The 22,763-nt window shown below is 51.5% G+C and overlaps 1 protein-coding gene across 4 annotated transcripts in view; it reads left to right on the plus strand.

The window, feature by feature from the left end:
* The window catches only part of LOC148150047 (microtubule-actin cross-linking factor 1, isoforms 6/7-like), a 332,243-nt gene that overhangs the window by 194,290 nt on the left and 115,190 nt on the right, over positions 1 to 22,763 (plus strand). For all 4 annotated transcript variants that reach the window (XM_087987754.1, XM_087987755.1, XM_087987756.1 and 1 more), the window contains exons 19-21: positions 11,138 to 11,307; positions 14,508 to 14,667; positions 18,890 to 19,084. In XM_087987754.1, the coding sequence (XP_087843880.1) occupies positions 11,138 to 11,307; positions 14,508 to 14,667; positions 18,890 to 19,084 (525 nt within the window). The remainder of the gene's footprint in view (positions 1 to 11,137; positions 11,308 to 14,507; positions 14,668 to 18,889; positions 19,085 to 22,763) is intronic.

Consider the following 22,763-nt stretch of genomic DNA (forward strand, 5'->3'; position numbering starts at 1 on the left):
TCCGTGTGCCCCGTTCACTTTCCGTGTTTCTTGTTCACAATCCGTGTGCTCTGTTCACTCCGTGTGCCCCATTCACTTTCCGTGTGCCCCGTTCACTTTGCGTGTGCCCCGTTCACTTTGCGTGTGCCCCGTTCACTTTCTGTGTGCCCCGTTTACGTTCCGTGTGCCCTGTTCACTTTCCGTGCGCCCTGTTCACTACGTGTGCCTCGTTTACGTTCCGTGTGCCCTGTTCACTTTCCGTGCGCCCTGTTCACTACGTGTGCCTCGTTCACTTTCCGTGTGCCCCGTTCACTATCCATGTGCCCTTTCTCTTTCCGTGTGCCCCGTACACTCCATGTGCCTCGTTCACTTTCCGTGTGCCCCGTTCACTTTCCGTGTGCTCTGTTCACTTTCCGTGTGCCCCGTTCACTTTCCGTGTGCCCTGTTCACTTTCTGTGTGCCCTGTTCACTTTCCGTGTGCCCCGTTCACTCCGTGTGCCCCGTTCACTTTCCGTGTGCCCTGTTCACTCCGTATGCCCCGTTCACTCCGTGTGCCCCGTTCACTCCGTGTGCCCCGTTCACTTTGCGTGTGCCCTGTTCACTCCGTGTGCCCTGTTCATTTTGCGTGTCCCCTGTTCACTCCGTGTGCCCTGTTCATTTTCCGTGTGCCCCATTCACTTTGCGTGTGCCCTGTTTACTTCCCGTGTGCCCCGTTCACTTTGCGTGTGCCCCATTCACTTTCCGTGTTTCCTGTTCTCTTTCCGTGAGCCCCATTCACTTTCTGTGTGCCCCGTTTATTTTCCGTGTGCACCGTTCACTTTGAGTGTGCCCCGTTCACATTCCATGTGCCCATGTTCACTCCGTGTGCCCTGTTCACACCGTGTGCCCCGTTCACTCCGTGTCCCCCGTTCACTCTGTGTGCCTGGTTCACTATCCATGTGCCCTTTCTCTTTCTGTGTGCCACGTTCACTCCGTGTGCCCCGTTTACGTTCCGTGTGCCCTGTTCACTTTCCGTGTGCCCTGTTCACTTTCCGTGTGCCCTGTTCACTTTCCGTGTGCCCCGTTCACTTTCCGTGTGCCCTGTTCACTTTCCGTGTGCCCCGTTCACTTTCCGTGTGCCCTGTTCACTCCCTGTGCCCCGTTCCCTCTGTGTGCCCCGTTCACTTTCCGTGTGCCTTGTTCAATCCGTGTGCCCCGTTCTCTCTGTGTGTCCGGTTCACTTTGCGTGTGAACGGTTCAATCCATGTGCTTAGTTCACTCTACGTGTACCCCGTTCAATTTCCGTATCATCCGTTCACTTTCCGTGTGCCCTGTTCACTTTCTGTGTGCCCCGTTCACTTTCCGTGTGCCCCGTTCACTTTGAGTGTGCCCCGTTCACTTTCCGTGTGCCCTGTTCACTTTGCGTGTGCCCCGTTTACTTTGCGTGTGCCCCTTTCACTCCGTGTGCCCCGTTCACTCCGTGTGCCTCGTTCACTTTCCATGTTTCCTGTTCACTTTGCGTGTGCCCCGTTCACATTCCTTGTGCCCATGTTCACTCCGTGTGCCCTGTTCACACCGTGTGCCCCGTTTACTTTCCGTGTGCCCCATTCACTTTCCGTGTGCCCCATTCACTTTCCATGTGCCCCATTCACTTTCCATGTGCCCTGTTCACTCCGTGTGCCCCGTTCACACCGTGTGCCCCGTTCACTTTCCGTGTGCCCGTTCACTCCATGTGTCCCGTTCACGTTCCATGTGCCCTGTTCACTCCGTGTGCCCCGTTCACACCGTATGCCCCGTTCACTTTGAGTGTGCCCCGTTCACTTTGAGTGTGCCCCGTTCACTTTCCGTGTGCCCCGTTCACTCTGTGTGCCCTGTTCACTTTCCGTGTGCCCCATTTACTTTCCGTGTGCCCTGTTTGCTTTCCATGTGCCCCATTCACTTTGCGTGTGCCCCTTTCACTCCGTGTGCCCCGTTCACTCCGTGTGCCCCATTCACTTTCCATGTTTCCTGTTCACTTTCTGTGTGCCCCGTTTACTTTCTGTGTGCCCCGTTTACTTTCCGTGTGCCCCGTTCACATTCCGTGTGCCCATGTTCACTCCGTGTGCCCTGTTCACACCGTGTGCCCCGTTCACACCGTGTGCCCCATTTGCTCTCCGTGTGCCCCGTTCACTTTCCGTGTGCCCCATTTGCTCTCCGTGTGCCCTGTTCACTTTGCGTGTGCCCCGTTTACTTTGCGTGTGCCCCTTTCACTCCGTGTGCCCCGTTCACTCCGTGTGCCTCATTCACTTTCCATGTTTCCTGTTCACTTTCCGTGTGCCCCGTTTACTTTCTGTGTGCCCCGTTTACTTTCCATTTGCCCCGTTCACTTTGCTTGTGCCCCGTTCACTTTCCGTGTTTCCTGTCCACTTTGCGTGTGCCCCGTTCACATTCCGTGTGCCCATGTTCACTCCGTGTGCCCTGTTCACACCGTGTGCCCCGTTTACTTTCCGTGTGCCGCGTTCACTTTCCGTGTGCCCTGTTCACTCCATGTGTCCCGTTCACGTTCCATGTGCCCTGTTCACTCCGTGTGCCCCGTTCACACCGTGTGCCCCGTTCACTTTCCGTGTGCCCGTTCACTTTGAGTGTGCCCCGTTCACTTTGAGTGTGCCCCGTTCACTTTCCGTGTGCCCCGTTCACTCTGTGTGCCCTGTTCACTTTCTGTGTGCCCCATTTACTTTCCGTGTGCCCCATTTACTTTCCGTGTGCCCTGTTTGCTTTCCATGTGCCCCATTCACTTTGCGTGTGCCCCTTTCACTCCGTGTGCCCCGTTCACTCCGTGTGCCCCATTCACTTTCCATGTTTCCTGTTCACTTTCCGTGTGCCCCGTTTACTTTCCGTGTGCCCTGTTTGCTTTCCATGTGCCCCATTCACTTTGCGTGTGCCCCTTTCACTCCGTGTGCCCCGTTCACTCCGTGTGCCCCATTCACTTTCCATGTTTCCTGTTCACTTTCCGTGTGCCCCGTTTACTTTCCGTGTGCCCCGTTCACTTTCCGTGTTTCCTGTTCACTTTGCGTGTGCCCCGTTCACATTCCGTGTGCCCATGTTCACTCCGTGTGCCCTGTTCACACCGTGTGCTCCGTTTACTTTCCGTGTGCCGCGTTCACTTTCCGTGTGCCCCATTCACTTTCCATGTGCCCTGTTCACTCCATGTGTCCCGTTCACGTTCCATGTGCCTTGTCCACTCCGTGTGCCCCGTTCACACCGTGTGCCCCGTTCACTTTCCGTGTGCCCCATTTACTCTCCATGTGCCCCGTTCACTTTCCGTGTTTCTTGTTCACAATCCGTGTGCTCTGTTCACTCCGTGTGCCCCATTCACTTTCCGTGTGCCCCGTTCACTTTGCGTGTGCCCCGTTCACTTTGCGTGTGCCCCGTTCACTTTCTGTGTGCCCCGTTTACGTTCCGTGTGCCCTGTTCACTTTCCGTGCGCCCTGTTCACTACGTGTGCCTCGTTTACGTTCCGTGTGTCCTGTTCACTTTCCGTGCGCCCTGTTCACTACGTGTGCCTCGTTCACTTTCCGTGTGCCCCGTTCACTATCCATGTGCCCTTTCTCTTTCCGTGTGCCCCGTACACTCCATGTGCATCGTTCACTTTCCGTGTGCCCCGTTCACTTTCCGTGTGCCCTGTTCACTTTCTGTGTGCCCTGTTCACTTTCCGTGTGCCCCGTTCACTTTCCATGTGTCCTGTTCACTCCGTGTGCCCCGTTCACTCCGTGTGCCCTGTTCATTTTGCGTGTGCCCTGTTCACTCCGTGTGCCCCGTTCACTTTCCGTGTGCCCTGTTCACTCCGTGTGCCCCGTTCACTCCGTGTGCCCCGTTCACTCCGTGTTTCCCGTTCACTTTGCGTGTGCCCTGTTCACTCCGTGTGCCCTGTTCATTTTGCGTGTGCCCTGTTCATTTTCCGTGTGCCCCATTCACTTTGCGTGTGCCCTGTTTACTTCCCGTGTGCCCCGTTCACTTTGCGTGTGCCCCATTCACTTTCCGTGTTTCCTGTTCTCTTTCCGTGAGCCCCATTCACTTTCTGTGTGCCCCGTTTATTTTCCGTGTGCACCGTTCACTTTGAGTGTGCCCCGTTCACATTCCATGTGCCCATGTTCACTCCGTGTGCCCTGTTCACACCGTGTGCCCCGTTCACTCCGTGTCCCCCGTTCACTCTGTGTGCCTGGTTCACTATCCATGTGCCCTTTCTCTTTCTGTGTGCCACGTTCACTCCGTGTGCCCCGTTTACGTTCCGTGTGCCCTGTTCACTTTCCGTGTGCCCTGTTCACTTTCCGTGTGCCCCGTTCACTTTCCGTGTGCCCTGTTCACTCCGTGTGCCCCGTTCCCTCTGTGTGCCCCGTTCACTTTCCGTGTGCCTTGTTCAATCCGTGTGCCCCGTTCTCTCTGTGTGTCCGGTTCACTTTGCGTGTGAACGGTTCAATCCATGTGCTTAGTTCACTCTCCGTGTACCCCGTTCAATTTCCGTATCATCCGTTCACTTTCCGTGTGCCCCGTTCACTTTCCGTGTGCCCCGTTCACTTTCCGTGTGCCCCGTTCACTTTGAGTGTGCCCCGTTCACTTTCCGTGTGCCCTGTTCACTTTGCGTGTGCCCCGTTTACTTTGCGTGTGCCCCTTTCACTCCGTGTGCCCCGTTCACTCCGTGTGCCTCGTTCACTTTCCATGTTTCCTGTTCACTTTCTGTGTGCCCTGTTCACTCCATGTGCCCCGTTTACTTTGCGTATGCCCCGTTCACGTTCCGTGTGCCCTGTTCACTCCATGTGCCCCGTTCATTTTCCGTGTTTCCTGTCCACTTTGCGTGTGCCCCGTTCACATTCTGTGTGCCCTGTTCATTTTCCCTGTGCCCCATTCACTTTGCGTGTGCCCTGTTCACTTTCCGTGTGCCCCGTTCACTCCGTGTGTCCCATTCACTTTGCGTGTGCCCCGGTCACTTTGCGTGTGCCCCATTCACTTTCCGTGTGCCCTGTTCACTTTCCGTGTGCCCCGTTCACTCCGTGTGCCCTGTTCACTTTCCGTGTGCCCCGTTCAATCCGTGTGCCCCGTTCAATCCGTGTGCCCGGTTCACTTTGCGTGTGAATGGTTCAATCCATGTGCTCCGTTCACTTTCCGTGTGCCCCGTTCACGTTCCGTGTGCCCTGTTCACTTTCCGTGTGCCCCATTCACTTTCCGTGTGCCACATTCACTTTCTGTGTGCCCTGTTCACTCTGTGTGCCCCGTTCACTTTCCGTGTGCCCGGTTCACTTTGCGAGTGCCCCGTTCAGTCCGTGTATCCTGTTCACTTTGCGTGTGCCCCATTCACTTTGCGTGTGCCCTGTTCATGTTCCGTGTGCCTCATTCACTTTGCGTGTGCCCCGTTCACTTTCCGTGTTTCCTGTTCACTTTCCGTGTGCTCTGTTCACTTTCCGTGTGCCTGGTTCACTTTCCGTGTGCCCCGTTCGCTTTCCGTGTGCCCCGTTCGCTTTCTGTGTGCCCTGTTCACTCCATGTGCCCCGTTCACTTTCCGTGTGCCCCGTTCACGTTCCGTGTGCCCTGTTCACTTTCCGTGTGCCCCATTCACTTTGCGTTTGCCCTGTTCACTTTCCGTGTGCCCCGTTCACTTTGCGTGTGCCCGGTTCACTTTGCATGTGCCCCGTTCAGTCCCTGTGTCCTGTTCAATTTACGTGTGCCCCATTCACTTTCCGTGTGCCCTGTTCATGTTCCGTGTGCCTCATTCACTTTGCGTGTGCCCCGTTCACTTTCCGTGTTTCCTGTTCACTTTCCGTGTGCCTGGTTCACTTTCCGTGTTTCCTGTTCACTTTCCGTGTGCCCTGTTCACTTTCCATGTGCCCCGTTCACGTTCCGTGTGCCCTGTTCACTCCATGTGCCCCGTTCACTTTCCATGTGCCCCGTTCACGTTCCGTGTGCCCCGTTCACGTTCCGTGTGCCCTGTTCACTCCATGTGCCCCGTTCACTTTCCATGTGCCGAGTTCACTTTCCGTGTGCCCTGTTCACTTTCCGTGTGTCCCGTTCACTTTCCGTGTGCCCCGTTCAATCCGTGTGCCCCGTTCTCTCTGTGTGCCCGGTTCACTTTGCGTGTGAACGGTTCAATCCATGTGCTCTGTTCACTTTCCGTGTGCCCCGTTCACGTTCCGTGTGCCCTGTTCATTTTCCGTGTGCCCCATTCACTTTGTGTGTGCCCTGTTCACTTTCCGTGTGCCCCGTTCACTCCGTGTGCCCCGTTCACTTTGCGTGTGCCCCGGTCACTTTGCGTGTGCCCCGTTCACTTTCCGTGTGCCCTGTTCACTTTCCGTATGCCCCGTTCACTTTCCGTGTGCCCCGTTCACTTCATGTGCCCTGTTCACTTTCCGTGTGCCCCGTTCAATCCGTGTGCCCCGTTCTCTCTGTGTGCCCGGTTCACTTTGCGTGTGAATGGTTCAATCCATGTGCTCCGTTCACTTTCCGTGTGCCCCGTTCACGTTCCGTGTGCCCTGTTCACTTTCCGTGTGCCCCATTCACTTTGCGTTTGCCCTGTTCACTTTCCGTGTGCCCCGTTCACTTTCCGTGTGCCCAGTTCACTTTGCGTGTGCCCCGTTCAGTCCCTGTGTCCTGTTCACTCTGTGTGCCCCGTTCACTTTCCGTGTGCCCGGTTCACTTTGCGAGTGCCCCGTTCAGTCCATGTATCCTGTTCACTTTGCGTGTGCCCCATTCACTTTGCGTGTGCCCTGTTCATGTTCCGTGTGCCTCATTCACTTTGCGTGTGCCCCGTTCACTTTCCGTGTTTCCTGTTCACTTTCCGTGTGCTCTGTTCACTTTCCGTGTGCCTGGTTCACTTTCCGTGTGCCCCGTTCACTTTCCATGTGCCCCGTTCGCTTTCCGTGTGCCCCGTTCACTTTCTGTGTGCCCCGTTCACTTTCCGTGTGCCCGGTTCACTTTGCGAGTGCCCCGTTCAGTCCGTGTATCCTGTTCACTTTGCGTGTGCCCCATTCACTTTGCGTGTGCCCTGATCATGTTCCGTGTGCCTCATTCACTTTGCGTGTGCCCCGTTCACTTTCCGTGTTTCCTGTTCACTTTCCGTGTGCTCTGTTCACTTTCCGTGTGCCTGGTTCACTTTCCGTGTGCCCCGTTCACTTTCTGTGTGCCCTGTTCACTCCATGTGCCCCGTTCACTTTCCGTTTGCCCCGTTCACGTTCCGTGTGCCCAGTTCACTTTCCGTGTGCCCCATTCACTTTGCGTTTGCCCTGTTCACTTTCCGTGTGCCCCGTTCACTTTCCGTGTGCCCGGTTCACTTTGCGTGTGCCCCGTTCAGTCCCTGTGTCCTGTTCACTTTCCATGTGCCCCGTTCACTTTCCGTGTGCCCCGTTCACTTTCTGTGTGCCCTGTTCACTCCGTGTGCCCCGTTCACTTTCCGTGTGCCACGTTTACTTTCTATGTGCCCCGTTCACTTTCCGTGTGCCACGTTTACTTTCTGTGTGCCCTGTTCACTCCATGTGCCGAGTTCACTTTCCGTGTGCCCTGTTCACTTTCCGTGTGTCCCGTTCACTTTCCGTGTGCCCCGTTCAATCCGTGTGCCCCGTTCTCTCTGTGTGCCCGGTTCACTTTGCGTGTGAACGGTTCAATCCATGTGCTCCGTTCACTTTCCGTGTGCCCTGTTCACGTTCCGTGTGCCCTGTTCATTTTCCGTGTGCCCCATTCACTTTGTGTGTGCCCCGGTCACTTTCCATGTGCCCTGTTCACTCCGTGTGCCCCGTTCACTTTGCCTGTGCCCCGTTCACTTTCCGTGTGCCCCGTTCACTTTCCATGTGCCCCGTTTACTCCGTGTGCCCTGTTCACTTTCCGTGTGCCGCATTCTCTCTGTGTGCCCCGTTCACTTTGCGTGTGCCCCGTTCACTTTCCGTGTGCCCTGTTCACTTTTCATGTGCCGCATTCTCTCTGTGTGCCCCGTTCACTTTCCGTGTGCCCCGTTCAATCCGTGTGCCCCGTTCTCTCTGTGTGCCCGGTTCACTTTGCGTGTGAATGGTTCAATCCATGTGCTCCGTTCACTTTCCGTGTGCCCCGTTCACTTTCCGTGTGCCCTGTTCACTTTCCGTGTGCCCCATTCACTTTGCGTTTGCTCCGTTCACTTTCCGTGTTTCCTGTTCACTTTCCGTGTGCTCTGTTCACTTTCCGTGTGCCCCATTCACTTTCCGTGTGCCCTGTTCACTTTCCGTGTGCCCCGTTCACTCCGTGTGCCCCGTTCACTCTGTGTGCCCGGTTCACTTTGCGTGTGAATGGTTCAATCCATGTGCTCCGTTCACTTTCCGTGTGCCCCGTTCACGTTCCGTGTGCTCTGTTCACTTTCCGTGTGCCTGGTTCACTTTCCGTGTGCACCGTTCACTTTCCATGTGCCCCGTTCGCTTTCCGTGTGCCCCGTTCACTTTCCGTGTGCCCGGTTCACTTTGCGAGTGCCCCGTTCAGTCCGTGTATCCTGTTCACTTTGCGTGTGCCCCATTCACTTTGCGTGTGCCCTGATCATGTTCCGTGTGCCTCATTCACTTTGCGTGTGCCCCGTTCACTTTCCGTGTTTCCTGTTCACTTTCCGTGTGCTCTGTTCACTTTCCGTGTGCCTGGTTCACTTTCCGTGTGCCCCGTTCACTTTCTGTGTGCCCTGTTCACTCCATGTGCCCCGTTCACTTTCCGTTTGCCCCGTTCACGTTCCGTGTGCCCAGTTCACTTTCCGTGTGCCCCATTCACTTTGCGTTTGCCCTGTTCACTTTCCGTGTGCCCCGTTCACTTTCCGTGTGCCCGGTTCACTTTGCGTGTGCCCCGTTCAGTCCCTGTGTCCTGTTCACTTTCCATGTGCCCCGTTTACTTTCCGTGTGCCCCGTTCACTTTCTGTGTGCCCTGTTCACTCCGTGTGCCCCGTTCACTTTCCGTGTGCCACGTTTACTTTCTATGTGCCCCGTTCACTCCATGTGCCGAGTTCACTTTCCGTGTGCCCTGTTCACTTTCCGTGTGTCCCGTTCACTTTCCGTGTGCCCCGTTCACTTTGCGTGTGCCCCGTTCACTTTCCGTGTTTCCTGTTCACTTTCCGTGTGCCTGGTTCACTTTCCGTGTGCCTGGTTCACTTTCCGTGTGTCCCGTTTACTTTCCGTGTGCTCTGTTCACTTTCCGTGTGCCTGGTTCACTTTCCGTGTGCCCCATTCACTTTGCGTTTGCTCCGTTCACTTTCCGTGTGCCCCGTTCACTTTCCGTGTGCCCCGTTCACTTTGCGTGTGCCCCGTTCACTTTCCGTGTTTCCTGTTCACTTTCCGTGTGCTCTGTTCACTTTCCGTGTGCCCCATTCACTTTGCGTTTGCTCCGTTCACTTTCCGTGTGCCCCGTTCACTTTCCGTGTGCCCCGTTCACTTTGCGTGTGCCCCGTTCACTTTCCGTGTTTCCTGTTCACTTTCCGTGTGCTCTGTTCACTTTCCGTGTGCTCTGTTCACTTTCCGTGTGCCCCGTTCACTTTCCATGTGCCTGGTTCACTTTCCGTGTGCCACGTCCTCTTTCCGTGTGCCCCGTTCACTCCGTGTGCCCCGTTTACTTTCCGTGTGCCCTGTTCACTTTCCATGTGCCCCGTTCACTCCGTGTGCCCCATTCACTTTGCGTGTGCCCCATTCACTTTCCGTGTGCCCTGTTCACTTTCTGTGTGCCCTGTTCACTCCGTGTGCCCTGTTTACTTTCCATGTGCCCCGTTCACTTTGCGTGTGCCCCATTCACTTTCCGTGTGCCCTGTTCACTTTCCGTCTGCCCTGTTCACTCCGTGTGCCCTGTTCACTCCGTGTGCCCTGTTCACTTTCCGTGTGCCCCGTTCACTTTCCGTCTGCCCTGTTCACTCTGTGTGCCCCGGTCACTTTGCGTGTGCCCCGTTCACTCCGTGTGCCCCATTCACTCCGTGTGCCCCATTCACTCCGTGTGCCCCGTTCACTCCGTGTACCCTATTCACTCCCCATAAACCCATTCACTGTTTCAACATAGAACAACACAGCGCAGAACAGGCCCTTTGGCCCTCGATGTTGCGCCGACCTGTGAACTATTCTCAGCTCGTCCCCCAACACTATCCCATCATCATCCATGTGCTTATCTAAGGATTGTTTAAATCTCCCTAATGTGGCTGAGTTAACTACATTAGCAGGTAGGGCATTCCACGCCCTTACCACTCTCTGAGTAAGGAACCTGCCTCTGACATCTGTCAGGCATGGAGGAAGTGGTTGAGTGAGGGAGCTGTGGTTTACTAAAGTTAAATCTCTGTCCATGAGAAGTCATTGGCAAATAGGATCAGGGAAAATAAATGTGAGGTGACGCGCTTTGGGAAGAATAACAGGAAGGCAGAGTACTGGGTCGATGGAAAGATTCTTGGTAGTGTGGATGTGCAGAGGGATCTTGGAGTCCCATGTACATAGATCCCTGAAAGTTGCCACCCAGGGTGATAGTGCTGTTAAGAAGGCATACGGTGTGTTAGCTTTCATTGGTAGGATTGAGTTCTGGAGTCATGATGTTATGCTGCAACTATACAAAACGTTAGTGCGGCCTCACTTGGAATATTGTGTACAGTTCTGGTCCCCATATTTTGGGAAGGATGTGGAAGCATTGGAAAAGGTGCAGAGGAAATTTACTAGGATGTTGCCTGGTCTGGAGGGAAGGTCTTATGAGGAAAGGCTGAGGGACTTGGGTGTGTTCTCATTGGAAAGAAGAAGGCTAAGGGGGGATTTGATAGAGACATACAAGATGGTCAGAGGATTAGATAGGGTAGACAGTGAAAGACTTTTTCCTACGATGATGACATCAGCTTGTACGAGGGGACATAACTACAAATTGAGGGGTGAGAGATTTAAGACAGATGTCAGAGGCAGGTTCTTTACTCAGAGTATTTGGGGGGTGGAACGTACTGCCTGCAACAGTGGTAGACTTGCCAACATTAAGGACATTTAAATGGTCATTGGATAAATATATGGATGAGAATGGAATAGTGTAGGTTAGATAGGCTTCAGATTGTTTTCACAGGTCGGAGCAACATCGAGGGCCGAAGGATCTGTACCACTCTGGAATGTTCTATGTTCACTCCCCATGTGTCCTGTTCACTGTCACAGTGTCCCACAAACATTATTTTAAATGTGAAAATGTAAGAATTGTTGGCTTTTGAATTCAGGAATTAATGAAAGAGCTGCGAGGGAAAAGGGCAGTTTATGAAGTGACATTGAGAATCGGGAAGGCGCTAATGGACAAAGCAGAACATCCAGGCGACCGGGAAGATCTGCAGGAGCAGGTGACAGACCTGAGTGAACACTGGAACAGCCTGAATGGAAAATCTCTGTGCAGGTATTGATTCACATTCAGGGATCTGTGGATAAACACTCCAAGATCCCTCTGAGCTTCCGAGTACCCTGACATTGAATATTCCCTCATCTTCTTTCAAAGTGCATCACTTCACATTTATCAAGCTCAAATTCCATCTGCCACTGATCTATCCACCTGACCAACTGGGTCATACTGTTCTGTAACCAAAGACCTTCCTACTCACTGACATCCACCAGACCAATCTTTCCATCATCAACATTTCATCCACATCATTTATATAAATCACAAACAACAAGGGACCCAGTGGTGGGGACCTCAGTGAACCCTGGAACGCAGCACTGCACACTGTCTGCCATTTGGTCAACGACCCATTTAGTCCACCTTGGTTTCCCGTCTGCCAATCAGTTTCTCTGTTTGAATCCATCCACTTATTTCTTTCGCATTACATAGTACCTGGTTTAGGACTGCATGTTCTCCACTTGGTTCCTCAATGAATTGGTCCAGAAAACGAAGCCATACACAGAAATTTACCAAAGATCCTCAGGCAGCACCTTCCAAACCCACGACCACTTCCATCTAGAAGGGCAAGGGCAGCAGATACATGGGAACACCACCCCCTGCAAGTGCCCCTCCAAGCCACTCACTATCCTAACTTGGAAACATATCACCATTCCTTCATTGTCACCAGGTCTGAGAATTCCCTCCTAAAGGCATTGTGGGTCAACTCAAGGAGGTGAACTGCAGCGGGTCAGGAAGGCAGCTCACCCCCACCCTCACAAGGGGCAATTAGGGACGGGTAATAAATACCGGCCCAACCAGTGACACCCACATCCCATGTGCGAATGAGAAAAAAAAATCACTTTGGACATTACTGTGGTCATCATTCCCTGAAACCCAGACAAATGGCACTGCATATTCTCCATGAACAGACATTTGTTACACACAAAGAAATGAAGCTATCTTAACATGAAATACAGAGATTTTGAATCGGTCTGCAAAACAGAACTTCAGACTATTCCCCACCATTTTACAGTGATGTGAACCAAAGAATTAATCCCTTATCCTGAGTCTTTAATTTTGGTGTAACCGATTCTTCCTGTATCGTTCCTGAAAACAATGTGGGCGGTACAGTGGCTCATTGGTTAGCACTGCTGCCTCACAGCACCAGGGACCTGGGTTCGATACTAGCCTCGGGCGACTCTCTGTGTGGAGTTTGCACATTCTCCCCATGTCTGCGTGGGTTTCCTCCAGGTGCTCCGGTTTCCTCCCAAAGTCCAAAGATGTGCAGGTTAGGTGAACTGGCCATGCTAAATTGCCCGTAGTGTTCAGAGATGTGCAGGCTGGGTGGGTTATGGTAATAGGGTAGAAGAATGGGTCTGGGTGGGTTACTCTTCGGAGGGTCGGTGTGGACTTGTTGGGCCAAATGGCCTGTTTGCACACTGTAGAGATTCGATGATAAAACTATGATGTACTCTTCCATATACATGAGCAAAGCTGAGATCCTTCATTGTCTCAGATTAATAACCTACAGACTGTAAGGCAAACCCTCATGTCCGTCTGAGCTTACTCAGCCCCTTAACTGCTTTGAAAAAAAAATCTCTTCTCTCAATGAGACACCATTCTTACTTTTGAGCTCAATCAGATTTCCTCCTGACCCTCTAAAATCACTCAACCTCAAGAATTTCAAACATCTAGATTATTGTAAATGACAAAAAACAGCCAGTGACCCCTCTCCTGTTCGAGGCCACCTCAGGAAAAGCAATTTTCCGCACACCCTCCAGGAGTCCCGCAGTCTCTCAAACAGCGGAATAGGTTCCTGGGCAGTAAATGCTGGCCCAGCCAATGATGCTGGTGTCCCACGTGGCAATAAAATAAACATTACTAACGAGAGGGACTTTCTTGTTTGAACGTCCTGTATCCTTGTTGGAAATACTGTGTCATTTTCTTTTGTGCTGATAATGATTTCAATTCTCTTGGTTCAGGGATAAATGTTGTCTTCAGTGCCCCTCAACAGGCACCACAAGATCTCCAACACTGCCTTACATTGACCCTCCGACAATGCAGCACTCCCTCAGCACTGACCCTGCAACAGTGTAACGCTTGCTCAACACTGACCCTCTGACAGTGCAGCGCTCCCTCTACACTGACCCTCCGACAGTGCCCACTCCCTCAGCACTGACCCTCCGACAGTGCGGTACTCCCTCAGCACTGACCCTCCCATAGTGCAGCGCTCCCTCTGCACTGACCCTCTGACAGTGCCCACTCCGTCTGCACTGACCCTCCCATAGTGCGGCACTCCCTCAGCATTGACCCTCCGACAGTGCCCACTCCGTCTGCACTGACCCTTCCATAGTGCGGCACTCCCTCAGCACTGACCCTCTGACAGTGCAGCGCTCCCTCAGCACTGACCCTCCGATAGTGCAGCACTCCCTCAGCACTGACCCTCCGACAGTGCAGCGCTCCCTCAGCACTGACCCTCCGATAGTGCAGCACTCCCTCAGCACTGACCCTCCGACAGTGCGGCACTCCATCAGCACTGACCCTCTGACAGTGCAGCGCTCCCTCAGCACTGACCCTCCGATAGTGCAGCACTCCCTCAGCACTGACCCTCCGACAGTGCGGCACTCCATCAGCACTGACCCTCCGACAGTGCGGCGCTCCTTCAGCACGGACCCTCCGACAGTGCAGCGCTCCCTCAGCACTGACCCTCTGACAGTGCAGCGCTCCCTCAGCACTGACCCTCTGACAGTGCAGCGCTCCCTCAGCACTGACCCTCCGACAGTGTGGTGCTCCCTCAGCACTGACCCTCTGACAGTGCAGTGCTCCCTCAGCACTGACCCTCTGACAGTGCGGCACTCCCTCAGCACTGACCCTCCGACAGTGCAGCGCTCCCTCAGCACTGACCCTCCGACAGTGCAGCGCTCCCTCAGCACTGACCCTTCGACAGTGCAGCGCTCCCTCTACACTGACCCTCTGACAGTGCAGCGCTCCCTCAGCACTGACCCTCCGACAGTGTGGTGCTCCCTCAGCACTGACCCTCCAATAGTGCAGCGCTCCCTCAGCACTGACCCTCCGACAGTGTGGTGCTCCCTCAGCACTGACCCTCCAATAGTGCAGCGCTCCCTCAGCACTGACCCTCTGACAGTGCAGCGCTCCCTCAGCACTGACCCTGTAGCTGGTTGTTTCCATTGATTATTGACGGGTATTATCTGGTTTTACAGGCAGTCCATGATTGAAGAAGTTTTATTGTCTTCGGGTAGATTGAGTGAATCTCTGCAGGTGGTGTTGGACTGGTTGTACAGGGCAGAGGTCACACTGAATGAGCAAGCCCGAGTAAGTGGTGACGTCCAATCTGTGAAAACGTTCATTGAGAACCACAAGGTAACTGTTCATGTTCTTATTGTGTATCCATCACTTCATGTATCTGCTGTTTCCATCCTGTCCCTACACACTGTTAGTCAATGGAGCTCACTGTCCAAGCTCAGAGACACTGTGGGCTTGGCAATTCCATGGGGAAGATCCATCACAAATTTAAATCTCCCAAAAACAGCTCTAGGGAATTCCCCCATCCGAGGGTAGGTCCGATCAAGGACAGTAGTGGGAGACTGTGTATTGAGTCGGAAGAGATAGGAGAGGTCTTGAACAAGTACTTCTCTTCAGTATTTACGAACGAGAGGGACCGTATTGTAGAAGAGGAGAGTGTGAAACGGACTGGTAAGCTAGAAGAGATACCTGTTAGGAAGGAAGATGTGTTGGACATTTTGAACAACTTGAGGATAGACAAGTCCCCGGGGCCTGACGGGATATATCCTAGGATTATGTGGGAAGCAAGAGAGGAAATTGCAGTACCGATGGCAATGATCTTCTCGTCTTCACTGGCAACGGGGGTGGTACCAGGGGACTGGAGAGTAGCGAATGTTGTGCCCCTGTTCAAAAAAGGGAATAGGGATAACCCCGGGAATTACAGGCCTGTTAGTCTTACTTCTGTGGTAGGCAAAGTAATGGAAAGGGTACTGAGGGATAGGATTTATGAGTATCTGGAAAGACACTGCTTGATTAGGGACAGCCAGCACGGATTTGTGAAGGGTAGGTCTTGCCTTACAAGTCTTATTGAATTCTTCGAGGAGGTGACCAAGCATGTGGATGAGGGAAGAGCAGTGGATGTAGTGTACATGGATTTTAGTAAGGCATTTGATAAGGTTCCCCATGGTAGGCTTATGCGGAAAGTCAGGAGGCATGGGATAGAGGGAAATTTGGCCAATTGGATAGAAAACTGGCTAACCGGTCGAAGGCAGAGAGTGGTGGTAGATGGTAAATATTCAGCCTGGAGCCCAGTTACAAGTGGAGTTCCGCAGGGATCAGTTCTGGGTCCTCTGCTGTTTGTAATTTTTATTAATGACTTAGATGAGGGAGTCGAAGGGTGGGTCAGTAAATTTGCAAATGATACGAAGATTAGTGGAGTTGTGGACAGTGAGGAGGGCTGTTGTCGGCTGCAGAGGGACTTAGATATGATGCAGAGCTGGGCTGAGGAGTGGCAGATGGAGTTCAACCCTGCCAAGTGTGAGGTTGTCCATTTTGGAAGAACAAATAAGAATGCGGAATACAGGGTTAATGGTAGGGTTCTTAGTCAGGTGGAGGAACAGAGGGATCTTGGCGTCTATGTACATAGATCTTTGAAGGTTGCCACTCAGGTGGATAGAGTTTGTAAGAAGGCCTATGGAGTATTATCGTTCATTAGCAGAGGGATTGAATTCAAGAGTCGTGAAGTGATGTTGCAGCTGTACAGGACTTTGGTTAGGCCACAGTTGGAGTACTGTGTGCAGTTCTGGTCGCCTCACTTTAGGAAAGATGTGGAAGCTTTGGAGAGGGTGCAGAGAAGATTTACCAGGATGTTGCCTGGAATGGAGAGGAAGTCGTACGAGGATAGGTTGAGAGTTCTCGGCCTTTTCTCGTTGGAACGGCGAAGGATGAGGGGTGACTTGATAGAGGTTTATAAGATGATCAGAGGAATAGATAGAGTAGACAGTCAGAAACTTTTTCCCCGGGTACAACAGAGTGTTACAAGGGGACATAAATTTAAGGTGAAGGGTGGAAGGTATAGGGGAGATGTCAGGGGTGGGTTCTTTACCCAGAGAGTGGTGGGGGCATGGAATGCGCTGCCCGTGGGAGTGGTAGAGTCGGAATCATTGGCGACCTTTAAGCGGCATTTGGATAGGTACATGGATGGGTACTTAATCTAGGTTAGAAGTTCGGCACAACATCGTGGGCCGAAGGGCCTGTTCTGTGCTGTATTGTTCTATGTTCTATGTTCTATGTTCTAATCTCTGACTCCTGCAAACAGTTTCCCTGAACTGGGCTTTTATATATTAGATTACTTACAGTGTGGAAACAGGCCCTTCGGCCCAATAAGTCCATACCGACCGACCGAAGCGCAACCCACCCATACCCCTACATTTACCCCTTACCTAACACTACGGGCAATTTAGCATGGCCAATTCACCTGACCCTGCACATCTTTGTGACTGTGGGAGGAAACCGGAGCGCCCGGAGGAAACCCACGCAGACACGGGGAGAACGTGCAAACTCCACACAGTCAGTCGCCTGAGGCGGGAATTGAACCCTGGTCTCTGGTGCTGTGAGGCAGCAGTGCTAACCACTGTGCCACCGTGCCGCCCATATATTCTTAAGAAGGCACTCATTGCCTGAATTTATCATCCAGATACACATCATACCCCCTCCCCCACCCTAAATACCTGACCCCTTTCCCAACTTCTCCTCCCAAACACCCAGCCAATCTCCCACCTCCCTCAACCCCTCCTTCAACTCACCCTCCAACACATTTGCTCCCTCTCCATGCCGAAGAACTGATCAACAAACCTCCCCACGTCTGTCCACAGTTAATTCATAGAACAGAGCAATACAGCGCAGCACAGGCCCTTCTGCCCTCAATGTTGCGCTCATCTATGGAACCATTCTGAAGAGGAGAAAGTGAGGTCTGCAGATGCTGGAGATCAAAGTTGAAACTTTATTGCTGGAACAGCACAGCAGGTCAGGCAGCATCCAGGGAACAGGAGATTCGACGTTTCGGGCACAGGCCCTTCTTCAGGAATCATTCTGAAGCCCACCTAACTTATATTATTCCATTTTCATCCATATGTTTATCCAATGATCATTTAAAAGCCCTTAAAGTTAGCAAGTCTATTACTGTTGCAGGCAGTGCGTTTCACGTCCCTCCTCCTCTGAGTAAAGAAACTACCTCTGACATCTGTCCTATATCTATCACCCCTCAATTTAAAGCTATGATCCCTCGTGCTCGCCGTCACCATACTTGGTAAAAGGCTCTCCCTGTTCACCCTATCTGACCCTCTGATTATCTTATATGTCTCTATTAAGTCACCTCTCAACCTTCTTCTCACTAATGAAAACAGTCTCAGTTCCCTCAGCCTTTCCTCATAAGACCCTGCATTCATACCAGGCAACATTCTCGTAAATCCCCTCTGAACCCTTTCCGAAGCTTCCACATCCTTCCTATAAGACAGTGACCAGAACTGTATGCAATACTCTAAATGTGGCCGCACCAGAGTTTTGTACAGCTGCAACATGACCTCATGGCTCCGAAACCCAATCCCACTACCAATAAACACCAACACACCATATGCCTTCTTTTGCTCTATCAAACTAGGTCACAACTTTCAGGGATTTACACACCTGGACACTGAGATCTCTCTGCTCATCTACACTGCCAAGAATTTTACCATTAGCCCAGTACTCTGCATTCCTGTTACTTCTTCCAAAGTGAACTACCTCACACTTTACCACATTAAACTCTATTTACCATGTCTCAGCCCAGTTCTGCAGCTTATCTATGTCCCTCTATAACCTGTAACATCCTTCAGCACTACCCAACTCTGCTGACCCTACTGTCATTTGCAAATTTACTAATCAACTCCTCGCCAGAGTAGCTGCAGTCTCATTCAAATACACACGACTGCTCACCATGTTGTGTTGGTGGAATCCTTCCACTATGACACTGCCATTCCTTCAGTGTCGCTGGGTCAAAATCCTGGAATTCCCTCCTTAATGACATTGTGGATCTACCCACAGCACATGGACTGCAGTGGTTCAAGAAGGCAGCTCACCCCCACCTTGTCAAGGGGCAACTAGGGACAGGCTATAAATGCATGTCCCAGAAATAATAAAAAAAAAGTTTCCCTGTGCCATTGACTTATTCTTGAAGGCAGAATTTTGTCTTAAAACCTGTTAAAAACGATGAGCATTGTAAGCTGCCAATAGATGCCAAGTGGAAGCCTCCAGGAATCATCAGGCCTGAGCAACATTGCCACTTCATTTCTTTGTCTGAAATCACTGTCAGAATTTCAAAATGTCAGCTGCTGTTTCACAAAGTCCCCGACTCCCAGAGTCAATAATCACTTCAGTCAAAGCCACTCGAGTCATTTAGGAACTGGACTTTTTATCTATTTCTGTTGTACTTTCTATCATACTTTTAGCTCATGGTCAGATGAGTGCTGTGAATATTAAGACTTACTTCTGGTTGATAAACAGCTAAAGTTTCAGATTCAGTTCTGTCTGGGTCCATCTGCAGGTCTTTCAGAAGGAGTTGGGCAAACGGGCCAGTTGTGTGAGGGCTCTGAAACGTACCTTCAGGGAGCTGAACAAAAACACAGGTGTCAACTGTGTCTGGCTGAAAGCTCAGATGGAGGAACTGAATAAACAGTGGGAGCACGTGTGCAACATTTCCGTCTTGAAGCAGTCTCTGCTTGAAGCTGCACTGTGTCAGGTAGGAACCTGGTGTCAACCATCACCTTATCACATTGTCAACAAGTGTAACCCTGAGGAGCTCATGCTCTTGTGCGTGATGGTGACTGAGCGGCTCATTGTTGAGCAACAATATATATCAGATGCCTTAAGGGACTGGAATTCTGCTGTAGTCTTTTTTGTACCTCAGTCTGCTTTAGGCCTGATTGGAGTCAGGGATATTCAGACCTGATTTATCTGCTCCTTCATGTTATCTCATGCTGTTTGATATTATCGATCTGCTTCTTGCAGTATTCCTCGATGTGACATATTCACAATGCAGTGACAAATCTGTCTACTTTCAAAGGGCCTAGTACTGGAGGGAACGGTGAATTGTTCACTTGTTTGTATCTCATGGTTTGGAAACATAGAAAATTGGTGCAGGAAGAGGCCAATCAGCCCTTTGAGCCTGTACCACCATTCAATATGATCACGGCTGATCATGCAGTCTCAGTATCCCATTCCCACCCTCTCCCCATACCCCTTTAGCCACAAGGACCACGTCCAGCTCCCTCTTGAATACATCGAATGAACTGGCCCCAACAGCTTCCTCTGTGAGAGAATTCTACAGGTTCCCAACTCTCTGGGTGAAGAAATTCTTCCTCATCTCAGTCCTAAATGGCTTACCCCTTATTCTTAGACTGTGACCCCTTGTTCTGAACCTCCCCAACATCAAGAACATTCTTCTCACATCTAGCCTGGACAGTCCCATCACAATTTTATGTTTCTCCCTCGCTCTTCTACATTCCTGTGAGTAGGAGCCCAATCTATCCAGTTTTTCCTCATATGTCAGTCCTACCATCCCAGGAATCAGTCTGGTGAACCTTCACTGAACTCTCTCAATAGCAAGAACGTCCTTCCTCAGACTAGGAGATCAAAACTGTACACAATACTCAAGGTGTGGCCTCACCAAGGCCCTGTGTAACTGCAGCAAGACATCCCTACTCCGATACTCCAATCGTCTCGCTGTGATGGAGAACATGCCATTAGCCTTCCTCGCTGCCCGCTGCACCCCCATACCAACCTTCAGCAACTGTTCCACCATGACACACAGGTCTCATTGCACCTCACCTTTTCCTAAACTGCCACCATTCAGATCATAATCTGCCTTCCTGTTTTGTGACCAAAGTAGATAGTGAGGCTCTTTTCAGTCATGGCTGACCATGGGTTGTATCCTCATTGTTCTAGCTTTCTGCTTCCCTGAAGCAACGTCGCTTGTGACTGAAGAGTCCAATGCTGTAGTGACAATACATAGTGTGATTAAAGGCAGTGAGCATGGCTTTGTGAGGGGTAGGTCATGCCTCACAAATCTTATTGAGTTCTTTGAGGAGGTGTCAAGACAGGTCAAAGATGGTCGAGCAGTGGATGTGGTGTATATAGACTTCAGCGCTGAAAATGTGTTGCTGGAAAAGCGCAGCAGGTCAGGCAGCATCCAGGGAACAGGAGAATCGACGTTTCGGGCATAAGCCCTTCTTCAGGAATGAGGAAAGTTCACCTGCACCTCCACACACATCATCTATTGCATCCTCTGCACCCGATGTGGCCTCCTCTATATTAGGGAGACAGGCCGGCTACTTGCGGAGCATTCCAGAGAACACCTCTGGGACACCCGGACCAACCAACCCAACCACCCTGTGGCTCAACATTTCAGTTCCTCCTCCCACTCCACCAAGGATATGCAGGTCTTTGGACTCCTCCATCGCCAGACCACAACAACACGACGGTTGGAGGAAGAACGCCTCATCTTCCGCCTAGGAACCCTCCAACCATAAGGGATGAACTCGGATTTCACCAGTTTCCTCATTTCCCCTCCCCCCACCTTGTCTCAGTCTAATCCATCGAATTCAGCACCGCCTTCCTAACCTGCAATCTTCTTCCCGACCTCTCCGCCCCCACCCCAGTCTGACCTATCACCCTCACCTTGATCTCTTTCCACCTATCACATTTCCGACGCCCCTCCCCCAAGTCCCTCCTCCCTACCTTTTATCTTAGCCTGCTGGACAAACTTTCCTCATTCCTGAAGAAGGGCTTATGCCCGAAACGTCGATTCTCCTGTTCCCTGGATGCTGCCTGACCTGCTGCGCTTTTCCAGCAACACATTTTCAGCTCTGATCTCCAGCATCTGCAGACCTCACTTTCTCCTCTATATAGACTTCAGCAAGGCATTTGATAAGGTTCACAATATACATGAATGACTTGGTAGGCTCATTCATAAAGTCAGGAAGTATGGGATACAGGGAGATTTAGCTATCTGGATTCAGAATTGGCTGGCTGACAGAAGGCAGAGAGTGGTTGTAGATGGAATGTATTCTGCCTGGAGGTCAGTGTTGAGTGGGGTCCCGCAGGGTTCTGTTCTTGGGCCTCTGCTCTTTGTAGTTTTTATAAATGACTTGTTTGAGGAGGTTGAGGGGTGGGTTAGTAAATTTGCAGATGACACTAAGGTTGGAGGTGTCGTCGATAGTATAGAGGGCTACTGCAGGCTGCAGCGAGACATAGACGGGATGCAGAGCTGGGCTGAGAAATGGCAGATGGAGTTCAACCTGGACAAATGTGAAGTGATGCATTTTGGAAGGTCGAACTCGAATGCTGAATATAGGATTAAAGACAGGATTCTTGACAGTGTGGAAAAACAGAGGGATCTGGGTGTGCAAGTACATAGATCCCTCAAAGTTGCCACCCAAGTGGATAGGGTTGTTAAGAAAGCATATAGTGTTTTGGCTTTCATTAACAGGGGGATTGAGTTCAAGAGCCGCGAAGTTTTGCTACAGCTCTACAAGTCCCTGGTGAGACCACACTTGGAATATTGTGTCCAGTTCTGGTCGCCCTACTATAAGAAAGATACAGGCTTTGGAGAGGGTGCAAAGAAGGTTTACCAGGATGCTGCCTGGACTGGAGGGCTTGCCTAATGAAGAGAGGTTGACTAAGCTCGGAGTTTTCTCTCTGGAGAGAAGGAGGAAGAGAGGAGACCTGATCAAGGTGTACAAGATAATGAGAGGAATGGATAGAGTCAATAGCCAGAGACTTTTCCCCAGGGCAGGGTTGACTGGTACAAGAAGTCATAGCTTGAAGATATTAGGAGGAAGGTGTAAAGGAGACATCAGAGATTCTTTATGCAGAGAGTTGTGAATGCATGGAATGTGTTGCCAGCGGTAGTGGTGGAAGCAAAGTCATTGGGGACATTTAAGCGACTGCTGGACATGCACATGGATAGCAGTGAGTTGAGGGGTGCGTAGGTTAAGTTACTATATTTTACATTAGGATTAACCTTCGGCACAACATCGTGGGCCAAAGGGCCTGTTCTGTGCTGTACATTTCCATGTTCTATGATCTCAAGTGCCTTCATATCCCTCATGCAGACATCGTTGGGGATGCCCAGTAGGTCTCTTCCTGGATGCAAGCTCTCCATAGAGAATATTGTCACATCTATCAGCATTATATCGCATTTGCCAAGTATTTGCTCACACAGCCAGTCTGTCCAAGTCACCCTGCAACCTCCTAGCATCTTCCTCCCAGCACACACTGCCACCCATCTGCACATTTGGAGAAATTGCATTCGATTCCTTTACCAAGTCATTCATATATATTGTGAACAGCTGGGGTCCCAGCACTGAACCCTGTGGTACCCCACTCATCACTGCCTACCGCTCTGAAAAGGACCTGTT

The sequence above is a fragment of the Chiloscyllium plagiosum genome, unplaced genomic scaffold, assembly GCF_037043375.1.
Source record: "Chiloscyllium plagiosum isolate Xiang-an unplaced genomic scaffold, Cpla_swu_hap1 HiC_scaffold_5, whole genome shotgun sequence".
Taxonomy (NCBI): Eukaryota; Metazoa; Chordata; class Chondrichthyes; order Orectolobiformes; family Hemiscylliidae; genus Chiloscyllium; species Chiloscyllium plagiosum.